Source organism: Catharus ustulatus, chromosome 20, assembly GCF_009819885.2.
Source record: "Catharus ustulatus isolate bCatUst1 chromosome 20, bCatUst1.pri.v2, whole genome shotgun sequence".
In the NCBI taxonomy this organism is placed as follows: Eukaryota; Metazoa; Chordata; class Aves; order Passeriformes; family Turdidae; genus Catharus; species Catharus ustulatus.
Window position 1 is genome coordinate 642,704 of NC_046240.1, and position 10,388 is coordinate 653,091.

Here is a 10,388-nt window from a genome sequence, read left to right on the forward strand (position 1 = left end):
GTGCCAGCTCGGCCACTCCTGGCGGGTCCCCTCTGGCCCCGGCACCTGCCCGCGCTTTTAAGGTGAGAGCCAGCGCCGGCAGCGGCGTTTATTTGGGGTAAATACAGCGAGGGGTGGAGCAGCTCCGCGCCCGCATCGCCCCTTCCTGCCCCAGTTCCGCGCCGGGCCCAGCTGGGGGGCTGTAAACACCCCGTGGGCTGAGATAACATCAACCAGCAACACGAGCAGTAAATGAATCCTTTATTTTGCCGAGGATAACCTTGGTGTTCCCGCTCTGGGGCTCGCTCCGTGCTCAGCGCCCGCGGCAGGAGGGGCTGGGGGCTGAGGCGGGCGGGGGCTGCGGCCATGGCCCGGCCTTGAGCGGGGACTCCCCGGCCCAGCGAGCGGGGTTGGCACCATCTTAACATTTTAAAGGCTTTTTATTTACCTTTAAAATCGGATTGTTCCTGTCGTGATAAGAGCAGCCGCAGGTTGTTCTGACCTGCACCTGCAGTATCTCCCTGAGCATCTCCTGGCAGTACGGCCAAGGCTCCCTGCTTGAGGATCCTCTCCCTTTCCTCACCTTCTCCCTGCTGGGCCCAATTCCTCAGGAGCAGCTCGGCTGTCCCGTCAGCCCTGCCCGCCTTTGCCCCTGACAAGCGGGGAGTCCCCAGGAGTGGGAACAAGCAAAGACCCCCGGGCTGTGCCGGGTGGGAGGGGGATGAGGGGGTCTCTCAGTGGGAGTTATCCTTATCTCCTTATCCTTATCTACCCCGGAGCCTCTGCTCCCCAGGCTGCTCCCAAAGGGGCAGTGACGGCCCCAGCCCCGCTCCTGGGGCCCGGGGGGTCCCCACACCGCACCCCGCTCTGCTGCCGGTGCCAGGGGCCGCTCGTTCTCTCTGCAGCTCCAAGCCTTTGCCCAGCTCTGGCAGCAGCGGCTCCCGCTGCCTTTCCCGGACATTATCGGCCGCCTTATCCCCATTTGCCTTGTCCAGCACAGCCTCTTCCTGCCAGCCCGAGCAGTTCTGAAACCTCCGGCACACGCTCCGGAGGTGAATCAGGGATAGGAAGAAGGGAAATGTCGCCTCATGCGTTTTTAATGGCGAAATATTAAATATGTAGAGGCCGTGGGGCTCCGGCAGAGCAGCGCAGCCGAAGGCCATGAATGTTTGATGGCCACGGCAGCGGGAGCATCTCCGGGTGTGCAGAGAGCAGGGCCAGGACACAGAGCCCACCTCGGGGAAGTACAGCGGGATCAGCCCCGGGAGTGGGGGAGCACAGTGGGGATCAGCCTCAGGAATGGGGGAGTACAGCGGGGATCAGCCTCAGGAATGGGGGAGCACAGCAGAGATCAACCCCAGGAATGGGGGAGCACAGCGGGGATCAGCCCCAGGAATGGGGGAGCACAGCAGGATGAGCCCCGGGAATGGGAATGTGCTGACGAGGATGCGCTCTTATCCTTATCAATATCGTAATCACTATTGTTATCATTGTGCCTCCGGCAGGGAGGGGGTTCCGGGGGGTTTGGGGATGTTCTCAGAAACCCCAGATCAGTGGGATTTGACAGCAGTATTTTCTCTGGCTTTGGAGTGTTTGGAGGTGCAGATTAAATTCCTGCTTTCAGGATGCTGAAGTATCAGAATCGTACAGATTCACCTCAACAACATAAGACCAATAAAAAATTGCTGCTCAATCTGTCTGTATTTATAGAGGGCAAAGTTCTCAACTGCCATCAGTGCTACCTCTGAGGAGTCCAAACCCCAAGGAAATGTGGTGTTGGTGTTGTTTGGAGCCTTTCTGGGGCTGGAACTCTCTGGGGTTGTGTTTTATGGAAACATTGCACGGGTGACTGACTTCTCCATAGAATCATTTGTCCCATGCCCTGTGTTTTCCAGCTTCCTTTAATCTATTAAGAGGTAAAGAGGAATATTTGGCAGTGTTTGATTCTACTCTAAACAAGTTTCCAACAACGAAAGAGGTGTTTTCATAACAGAAGTGCCTGTTGAGAAATCCACGGCTGAGCAGTCGCGTGTCCTGTGCCTCCTGATGTAATGCAGGAAAATGTCTTTGTACAATATTGGCCTTCTAGGGAGAATGTAAACAGGCTTTTATTTTTATAGTATTTTGCAATTAGCATGGCTGAAATACTTCTTGCTTGTTGCTGAGCCAAAAATAGAGCATAAAATCTAAAATAGAACAAAAAAACTTGTAGGGAAAGATTAGAATCTTAGCATTTACATCTGTGAATTTTGCTCCATTGAGCTGATCTTAAAGCTTCCACTGGTTTATTTTTTTTCTGTAATGGAAGTGAAATCTTTTGTTCTCACCCTGCAGTGGGAGTCAGCAGTGGGGACTGTGTTCAGTGACTTTCTTGTGTCCCCTTTGTTCTGTTCTGGATCAGTTAAATGCAGTGTTCTCCACGTGGACATTTTTGGGATTGGTGGGAACCACAAAGGTGTTGTGTCCATAACACACAAACTATGTTGGGCACAGACTTGGAATAATTCTCTTTTTCCTTTCATGTGTTTAAAGCATCCAATGAGTTAATTCCCAGAAAGAGAGAGGAGGAAAGGGGTAGCAACAACCCAGCCTTGTTCCTCAGCTGGCAGCCAGCTATGAACAGCAAAGGGACTCTGCCATTTCCTCCTGCAGGGTGAATTCCCTTCCTAATTGTCCCTGTGGGTCTGGTTTTCACAGGTACAGGCAGAGACAACTCAGGCCCTGAATCCTATGCCAGGAAATCCAACTTTGCTCTCTTGTCTGAGCCTGGGCCATGTGTGGGTCTGTAGGGAAGGGGCTTGGAGAGAGCTTGGAAGGAGTCTGGCAGGAGCTTGGAGGGATCTTGGAAGGGATTTGCAAGGACTTTGGAGGGATCTTAGAAGGAGTTTGGAAGGAGTCTGGAAGGATCCTGGCAGGAGTATGGAAGGAGTTTGGAAGGATCCTGGCAGGAGTTGGTGTCAGGCACGGAGCCCCCAGGGTCTGTAGGGCTCAGCTGCTGCTCCCAGCTCTGAAATCCTTGCAGGGTCCTGGCCCAGCTCTGGGATTCCGGAGGTGGCAGAGCCCAGCCTGCAATGTGCCTGGAGCTGACACTCAGCTTTCCCTGCATTAGAAAAATCAGCACCTGGAGTTTGATGAAGCTGAGCAGTGACACTTGCCTGGCTTGTGCTGCTTTTCCATATCTAATCCAGGCCTGATGTGACAGCCCACGGTGCCCAGGTCCTGTTCTTGCCAGCAGCCCTTCCTTTCATTAACCTTCCTGCACCACTGATCACATATTTATTGTCCCAGGGCCTGGGGCTGGGAGGTTTTCCCTGGAATTAAGCTGGTTTACGTTTGGTCACCACTCAGTGAGTTTTACATCCTTTGAAAGCTGCTCTGAAGCTGTTTCTGGGGTGCAGGGCTGTGCTTTAATGCTCTCAGGGTTGATCCCAAGTGACAACTGCGGGCAGGACGCTCCATGGCTCGGGGACAGCTTTCCTGCCCTTCCGCCCTTAATTAAGGTGCCACTGGGATTTTCCAGGGAAAGGTTGTGCTGTTTGCATGATTCCCCTTGAGCAGGGCCAGTTCCATTTCCTTTAACTGGGTTTTAATAACAATTCCAGTGTCTTCTGCCTCATTTTTTCCTTGGGAGAGATCTGTACAGGTTGTTAGGACAGGGGCTTTAGTGGGGCAGGATTCCCAGGGTTTCACTCCCTTCCAAAGGCAGGGGTGGGAAGAGCAACCAGGAATGTTGACTTTCTGGATTTGTAAGGAATCTTACATAGAAACAAGGAGAGGTGTGGAAAGAAGGCTCTGGTATTTGATAGAAGGATTAATCACCTGGAAATGCTGATTGTGGCATGTATTTTGAGGGCTTGAGGAAGAAAGTCAGACTTGTGAAATAAAATATGGCCTAGAGCACCAGGCAGGCTCTGCTTTGGTGTTCAGGGTGGTTAAGGGAGATGCTGTGATTTCAAACAAGTGGTTTAACAAGTGGGGTTTAGTCACTTTTAGCAAAAACTTTTTTTTTTCCCTATTTTTCTTTCAGACAAGTTCCCTTGAGCTGGAGTGCAGCGCCCACGTTGCAGTGCCCAGGGAGAGGAGCTGCAGAGCTCTCGTGTGGGGTTGATTTTCCAGCAGTGCTGCTCCATCCCACGGCCAGGAGATGTCCCCAGCTCCCCAGCATTCCTCCAGGAGCTCCGGCCCGAGCTCTGGGCTGTGCTCGGACACCCTTCAGTGTCAGCAGGGCCCTGACCCCTCCTGGCCCTGCTGTCCCTGTGCACAGTGACCTCCTGCCCCGGGCTGGGGCCACAGAGCCATGTCCAGCACGTGTGGGCACTGGGCAGCATCAGAGCATCTCCTGGAGAGCAACTCCATTAAAATCACCAAAACAACTGCAACATTCAAATTTAGGTCTTGGTGTAACTAAAATCATTGAGAATTTGAGAGATCCTAAAAGTCCTCTCTGTTCTTGGGTTGTTTGTGGAAGTGCTTTGGGAAAGAGCAAGCAAGAGTCTTATATAAAGTCAGCAAATCTGCCTCTTTAGATATTTTTACACCATAGATTTTATTTTATATATTTTATGCATTGTCTATAAAGCTATATAATGTATAATCTATTGTGTATTATTATATCTTCAAATAAATCTAAATTTTTAGTATATTTTAGCATTAATATTTGTTATATCAATATTATATCATTTCTTAAGGGGAGATATTGAAAAAGCAGTTTTGGAAATTTTTATATTTTCACTATTTCAAGGCTTGTGGTGGTTGTTCTTTAAACAGAGACCATGCACAGGAGGTGCTGTGAAGGGCCCAGGAGCTGGACCTGGTGGGAGAAGGAGCAGCAGGGACAGGGAGAGTCACAAAAGTGGCTTTTGTGGGCTTTGTACTCAGAATGCTCCCTGCAGTTGCCCAAGGGGCTGGAACACCAAAAACCCTCTGTTCCAGTTGCTGCTGCAGCCCCTGTGCACCCTTCTCAGAGCTCACAGAGCTGCTCTGAGTTCAGCCAGAGGGAAGCCAGAGCTGGCAGGGAGCATTAGAGCTGAAATCCCCCAGGAAGCAGCAATTCAAGGGCTCCATCATCCCCGGGCTCCTCCAGCTGGCCCATGAACCCCATCTCTTCCTTTTGGGGGTCCCTGGTCATGGACCCTCTTTTGAGGGATAAATTAACTCAATTAAAAACCAATCAGCTGATTTTTGGCAAATGACAAAATTCTGCCTGCCCCAGAGAAGGAGCCCTGGGATGGGCCTGCTCTGGGTTCCAGCTGGGCTTTGGGAAAGAAGCCTGGGAGTGCTGGGACAGGGGGACGTGGCTGCCAGGAGCCCTGACAGACCCCCAGGGCAGCAGAGGGCACGGGGCACAAGGGCCAAATCTGGGCAGAGGAAGAAGCAGAGAAGATGAATGAAAAAGATAAGGGAATGAAAAAATTCCCAGTGGTCAGTGTCCCTGATGCCAAGGGGTTCACAGGAGTTGTCACAGTGCTGGGAGTAGCCACTGGGTGTGTCACAGTGCCCATTGTGACAGGAGATGTCACAATGGGTGGAGGAGCCTCTGGAGCTGTCAGAGTAGCCTGGGAGTAGCCACTGGAGGTCTCACAATGGTTGGAGGTGCCACAGGGCCTCTCTCTGGGACTGAGAATAGCCACAGGGCTTGTCCTGGTGGACTGGAGTAGCCGCAGGGCTTGTGCAGGTGTTGCAGCAGCCCCTGGGCTGCCAGAGGCCGCAGCGATGGCACACAAGAACGTGAGCTATTACCTAGGGCAGTACAAGGACAGGCTCCTGCCCCTGCTCAGGTGAGGGGCTCCTCCATCCTCTCCCCTGGTGTCTCCATCCCTCCTTCCCCTGTTGTGGCAAGCTCCTGTCCCTTATCCATTGCATCCTCCCTTTCCCTGCTCCATCATCCCCCGGAGCTGCTCTGGCCATGCTGTGGTCCCTGCAGGGGAGGGCTGGGGAGGCCACACTGCCAGAGGGGTTCTGAGGTTAGGCTGGGGTCCTGTCCACACCTGGGACACAGTCCAGCTTCCAGAGCTATCCAGCACCCTGCCAGGAACCTGCAGTGTAACCTCAGGAAATGTGTGGCAGGGAGCTCCAGGCAACAGAGGAGGACTCCACAAACTCATTTATCTGTGTCCTGAAGAAGATGAAAGAAATGCGACTGATGGAGAAGGTTGTGGAAGAGACAGAGGAGGTGAGGAAGTTGGGAGGATGCTGGGACATGGCTGGGGGGCTGGTGAGGCTTTGGAGGGTGGCAGAAGCAGGTAGGGAGTGGCTGTGGCTGTGGCAGCCGTGTCACCCTCACTCTGGTGCTGCCAGGCCTTCGAAGAGAGGATGGAGGCCATTGCTGAGCAGTGGAGGGACCTGCATGCCAGGAGGGCCCAGCTGAAAGCCCACGTGGTGACATCTGGGACAACTGTAAAGGTACACCTGGCACACCTGGCACACCTGGAACACTGATACACCTGATACTCCTGTTACACTGAGCACACCTGGCACACTGATACACCTGATATTCCTGTTACACCGGGCATACCTGGAACACCTGATACACCTGGCACACCCTGCTCAGCCACAGCACCAACCCTTCCCCCTTGGGAACAGCATTGGGTCAGCATTCCTGGCCAAGCCTCCGCTGAGCCCGAAGCTGTGAGGAACAGGGATTTATATCCTGAATAGGCGAGAGCTTGTCCTTGCCCTGGGATCTCCAGGGAAGGCTCTCAGCCCTGTCCTTGTCCTGGGATCTCCAGGGAAGGCTCTCAGCCCTGTCCTTGCCCTGGGATCTCCAGGGAAGGCTCTCAGCCTTGTCCTTGCCCTGGGATCTCCAGGGAAGGCTCTCAGCCCTGTCCTTGTCCTGGGATCTCCAGGGAAGGCTCTCAGCCCTGTCCTTGTTCTGGGATCTCCAGGGAAGGCTCTCAGCCCTGTCCCACTGCAGACCCCCAGCCATGTTCCAGGGACAGGTAATGGAGGTCTGAAAGGCACAGTCCCACCCCAGGTGCTGTCTCCAGGCCAAAGGGACAATGCCAGAGGGGTGGCCCTGGGAACAGGGAGGGGGAATGGTCCTGGGTGCCGTGCTGGGGTCTCCTCCCTGTGCCCTTGAGTGACTCAGCTTCACCTTCCTTTGCCTTCCTTCCTGTCTGGCTGTGCCTGGTGTTGGGAAAACCTCACCAGGAGAATGAAAGGCTGCGAACCCAAGCTCTGAATAAAGCCAAAGAAGAGAAAGAGGAGAATACAAAAAAGGAGAGTGAGCTCTTGAGGGCTAGAAACGAACTGGAAGCCCTCAGAAAACAGCACCAGAAACTCTCCAAAAAATTGCTGAAGTATTCCCCATTCAAGAGGTACCTGGAGAATGTGGTGGAAAATTCACAGGTGAGCTTGGATGTGGCTCAGGGAGAGCCTTACCTAGCTTTGAACCAGAGGAGATGAGGCAAGGCTGGGGAAATCAAACCCAGAGAGTCCAGGTGGGGTGAGAAGGGTTCCCATGCAACCAAGGTGGTTCACAGGGATCAGCGAGAGCAGACGAGAACCAGAACAGATGGAGAATTGAATAACAGGTTGAGAAAACTGAACAAAAACCATGAGAAGCGGGGAAAACTCAGTGCTGAGGGGAACAGTGTGCCACCATTCCAAGTGTCACTATTCCAGGTCACACTGATGGTTTGGGAGAGGTGAAAATTGCCCAGGATGGAACCCAGGCACTTGTCAGGAAAGCTGTGCCTGCCTCCTCTCCAGGGTGCTGGGACATCTCTCCATGCATCCCTCGTACTCCTGCCTCCCAGGGCCCGGGGACATGGAGCTGTTGTGTTTTACCCCAGCCCTGCTCCCCTGGGGCAGGGCTGTGACACCTGCCCTGTGCCACTGCCAGTTCCAGGCCTGGCACTGTGCATATCATCACCCAGGGGATGTGGCTGTGCTCAGGGACCTTCAGGGACAATGGAGAAGGGAGGATCTTCCAGCTGGGGTTGCCTTGGCCCTGCTCAGTGAGGGGAGGGCAGGGTGTCACTGACCCCAGGACCCTGTGCTGCAGTTCCGGGACATCGAGGACATCATTTCCTACTACAAGGCCCTGGTGAGGACACGCAAGGACCTGCTGCAGTCCCAGTGGTGGCACCGGCAGCTGATGGAGCAGAGCAAGGTCCTGCAGCAGCAAATCAAGGCAGAGAAGGAAGCTGAGATGCTTCAGTGCAAGAAGGATCTGGTGCAACTCAAAGAATCTTTTGACCAGGCTCAAAGCGACATCTGCCAGTGGGTAAGGAGCTGTGAGGTGGGTGGGGGAGCTCTCCAAGGCCTGCCAGAGTCAGGAGTGGCTGCTGGCTCCTCCTGCAGCCAGGGGCTCATGGCAGGGCCCAGCAGCAGAGTTTGTGCTGGGATGAGATGCCTGATCCCATCCCTCCAGGAGCAGGGAGGGAGAGCCCATGTGTGGAGCAGGTTTGTCATGAGGAAGAGCTGGAAGCAGCAGCAGGTCTGGGAGGTGACAGTGGCAGTGCTGCTGCACGGGATCTGTCCCTGCTGTGGGGAGGGCACAGTCCTGGCAGGGAAGACATGCCAGGGTGAGCACTGCAGGAGTTGCAGATTGCCTGGGCTGGCTCCTGGATCTGCTCCCACCACACTAGGCTGAACCAGCTCCAGACCTGGGCAAGGCTGGGCTCTTCCAGCCCCAATGAGGGTGGAAGTCTCCAAGCTGGCATTCTGCTGCTGAAGCAGCTTTGCTGGGACATGTCTCGTATCCCCCCAGGAGGACCGCTGGGCTGAGGTCCAGGACAGTGCTGCCAGGAAGGGCACAGAGCTGAAGTCCCTCAACATGGCCATCCAGAACCTCTTCCAGGCCGCCAGCACTCGGCTCCAGCCAAAGGACAAGGTGGCAGCAGCGGACAGCCACAGGCAGCTGGACATGGTACAGCCAGGGCAGAGCCTGCTCCCTGCCCGGGAAAAGCAGCAGGAATGGCTGTCCCAAGGCGAGGGGGAGCCCCCAGGCCCAACACACCCCTCATTCTCCCCTGGGGTCCCTAGGCTCAGGGAGTGGTGGGGACACCAGGCAAAGTTATCCCTTCCCAGCAGGTGGAGCTGGGAGTGGGGCCCTACGGGGTCAGAAGGAGCCAGGCAGGGGTGCAGGGGAGCAGGGGTGTAGGGGAGCAAGGATGCAGGGGTGCAGGGGAGCAGGGGTGTAGGGGAGCAAGGATGCAGGGGTGCAGGGATTTGGGGGTGCAGGGACTCAGGTGCAGGGGTTTGGGGATGCAGGGGTGCAGGGATTCAGGGGTACAGGCATTAGAGGGTGCAGGCATTTGAGGGTGCAGGCATTTGATGGTGCAGGGACTCAGTTGCAGGGACTCAGGTGCAGGGGTTCGGGGAATGCAGGGGTGCAGGGCTGCAGGAGTTCAGGGCTGCAGCAATGCAGACCCAGCCATGGCCAGGGTTTGGTTTCATTCCCCTACAGAAACATATTCTGGTGCTGCATGTGCTTTCTTGTCCTGTTACCTGTCACCATCTGCCCTCCAAGAGGGACAGGCTCCTCTGCCTCCTGTTCCCATCCCTGCCCTGACCCCGCCCTCTCCCTTTCCCACCCTAGATCCAGCAGTTCATCTACGACCTCCAGGACTTCACGGAGGACATGAAGGAGCGCAGCCGACCTCTGTGAGAACCTGTCATGCCAGAGGGGGAGCAGCAGGGTGGGCAGGGAAAGGAAAGGACAAGAGAACCCTGCAGATATTGCAGACTAAAAAAATAGCAAATCATTTAAGGCATCTCCTTATTTCCTGTTGACCTTCCATGCTCTTCTGTGAGCTCAAATACTCAGGAGCAGAAGAGAGAGAAAAGCAGGAGGGAGTTAGCCCTGCGTGGCTCTCAGGGGTCCCAGAGGTTTCACAGAGACACTGACAGTGCCACCAAGAGCTGCTGCCTGCTCTGAAACAATCAGCTCCTGACTCATCCCAGAGCACAGAGGATGCTGTGTCTTTGTGCCCTTGCATCTTATCTCAGCTGTGACCTTTCCAAAGGGACAGGATTATCCATACCTCTCTTGAGAGGTGACTCAGCTGTCCCCTCCCCAGGCATCCATGACCACCCTGACACCCACATGGGTGCCTCTCAGTGGTGGCAGGTGGCAGAAGCCCATGGGACAGGAGCAGCTCTGCCCCTGCCCCATGAGAGACAGTTGGGGACACTGCTGTCCCCTGCCCTGAGAGGGACAGCTGGGGACATGGCTGTCCCCAGGGGCTGGTGGAGGATGCTAAGGAACCAAAGTGAAATGTGAATCAGAGCCAGAAATGGAAGGGTTTGGGTCTTGCTGCAGCAGCAGGAACTGCTCTGGGCACTCCAGGGATCTCCAAAGTCCAGCCTGACTGTTTAGGATCAGGTTTCTGTTCCTCTTACCCATCCGGCTGTGTCGCAGCTGAGCCATCTCCTAAAAAGGTCCCAGGTGGGGAAAACATCTA

At 54.8% G+C, this 10,388-nt stretch overlaps 1 protein-coding gene across 1 annotated transcript; it reads left to right on the forward strand.

Annotated features, from left to right (window-relative positions):
• Positions 1-5,361: 5,361 nt before the first annotated feature.
• Positions 5,362-9,116, forward strand: CCDC42 (coiled-coil domain containing 42). The gene is made up of 8 exons (XM_042779866.1): positions 5,362-5,400; positions 5,545-5,756; positions 5,903-5,942; positions 6,032-6,151; positions 6,277-6,381; positions 7,129-7,377; positions 7,970-8,574; positions 8,659-9,116. Exons 1-8 carry the CDS (start codon positions 5,362-5,364, stop codon positions 9,083-9,085), a joined length of 1,797 nt encoding a protein of 598 aa, XP_042635800.1. The 3' UTR covers positions 9,086-9,116.
• The last annotated feature ends 1,272 nt before the right edge of the window (positions 9,117-10,388 follow it).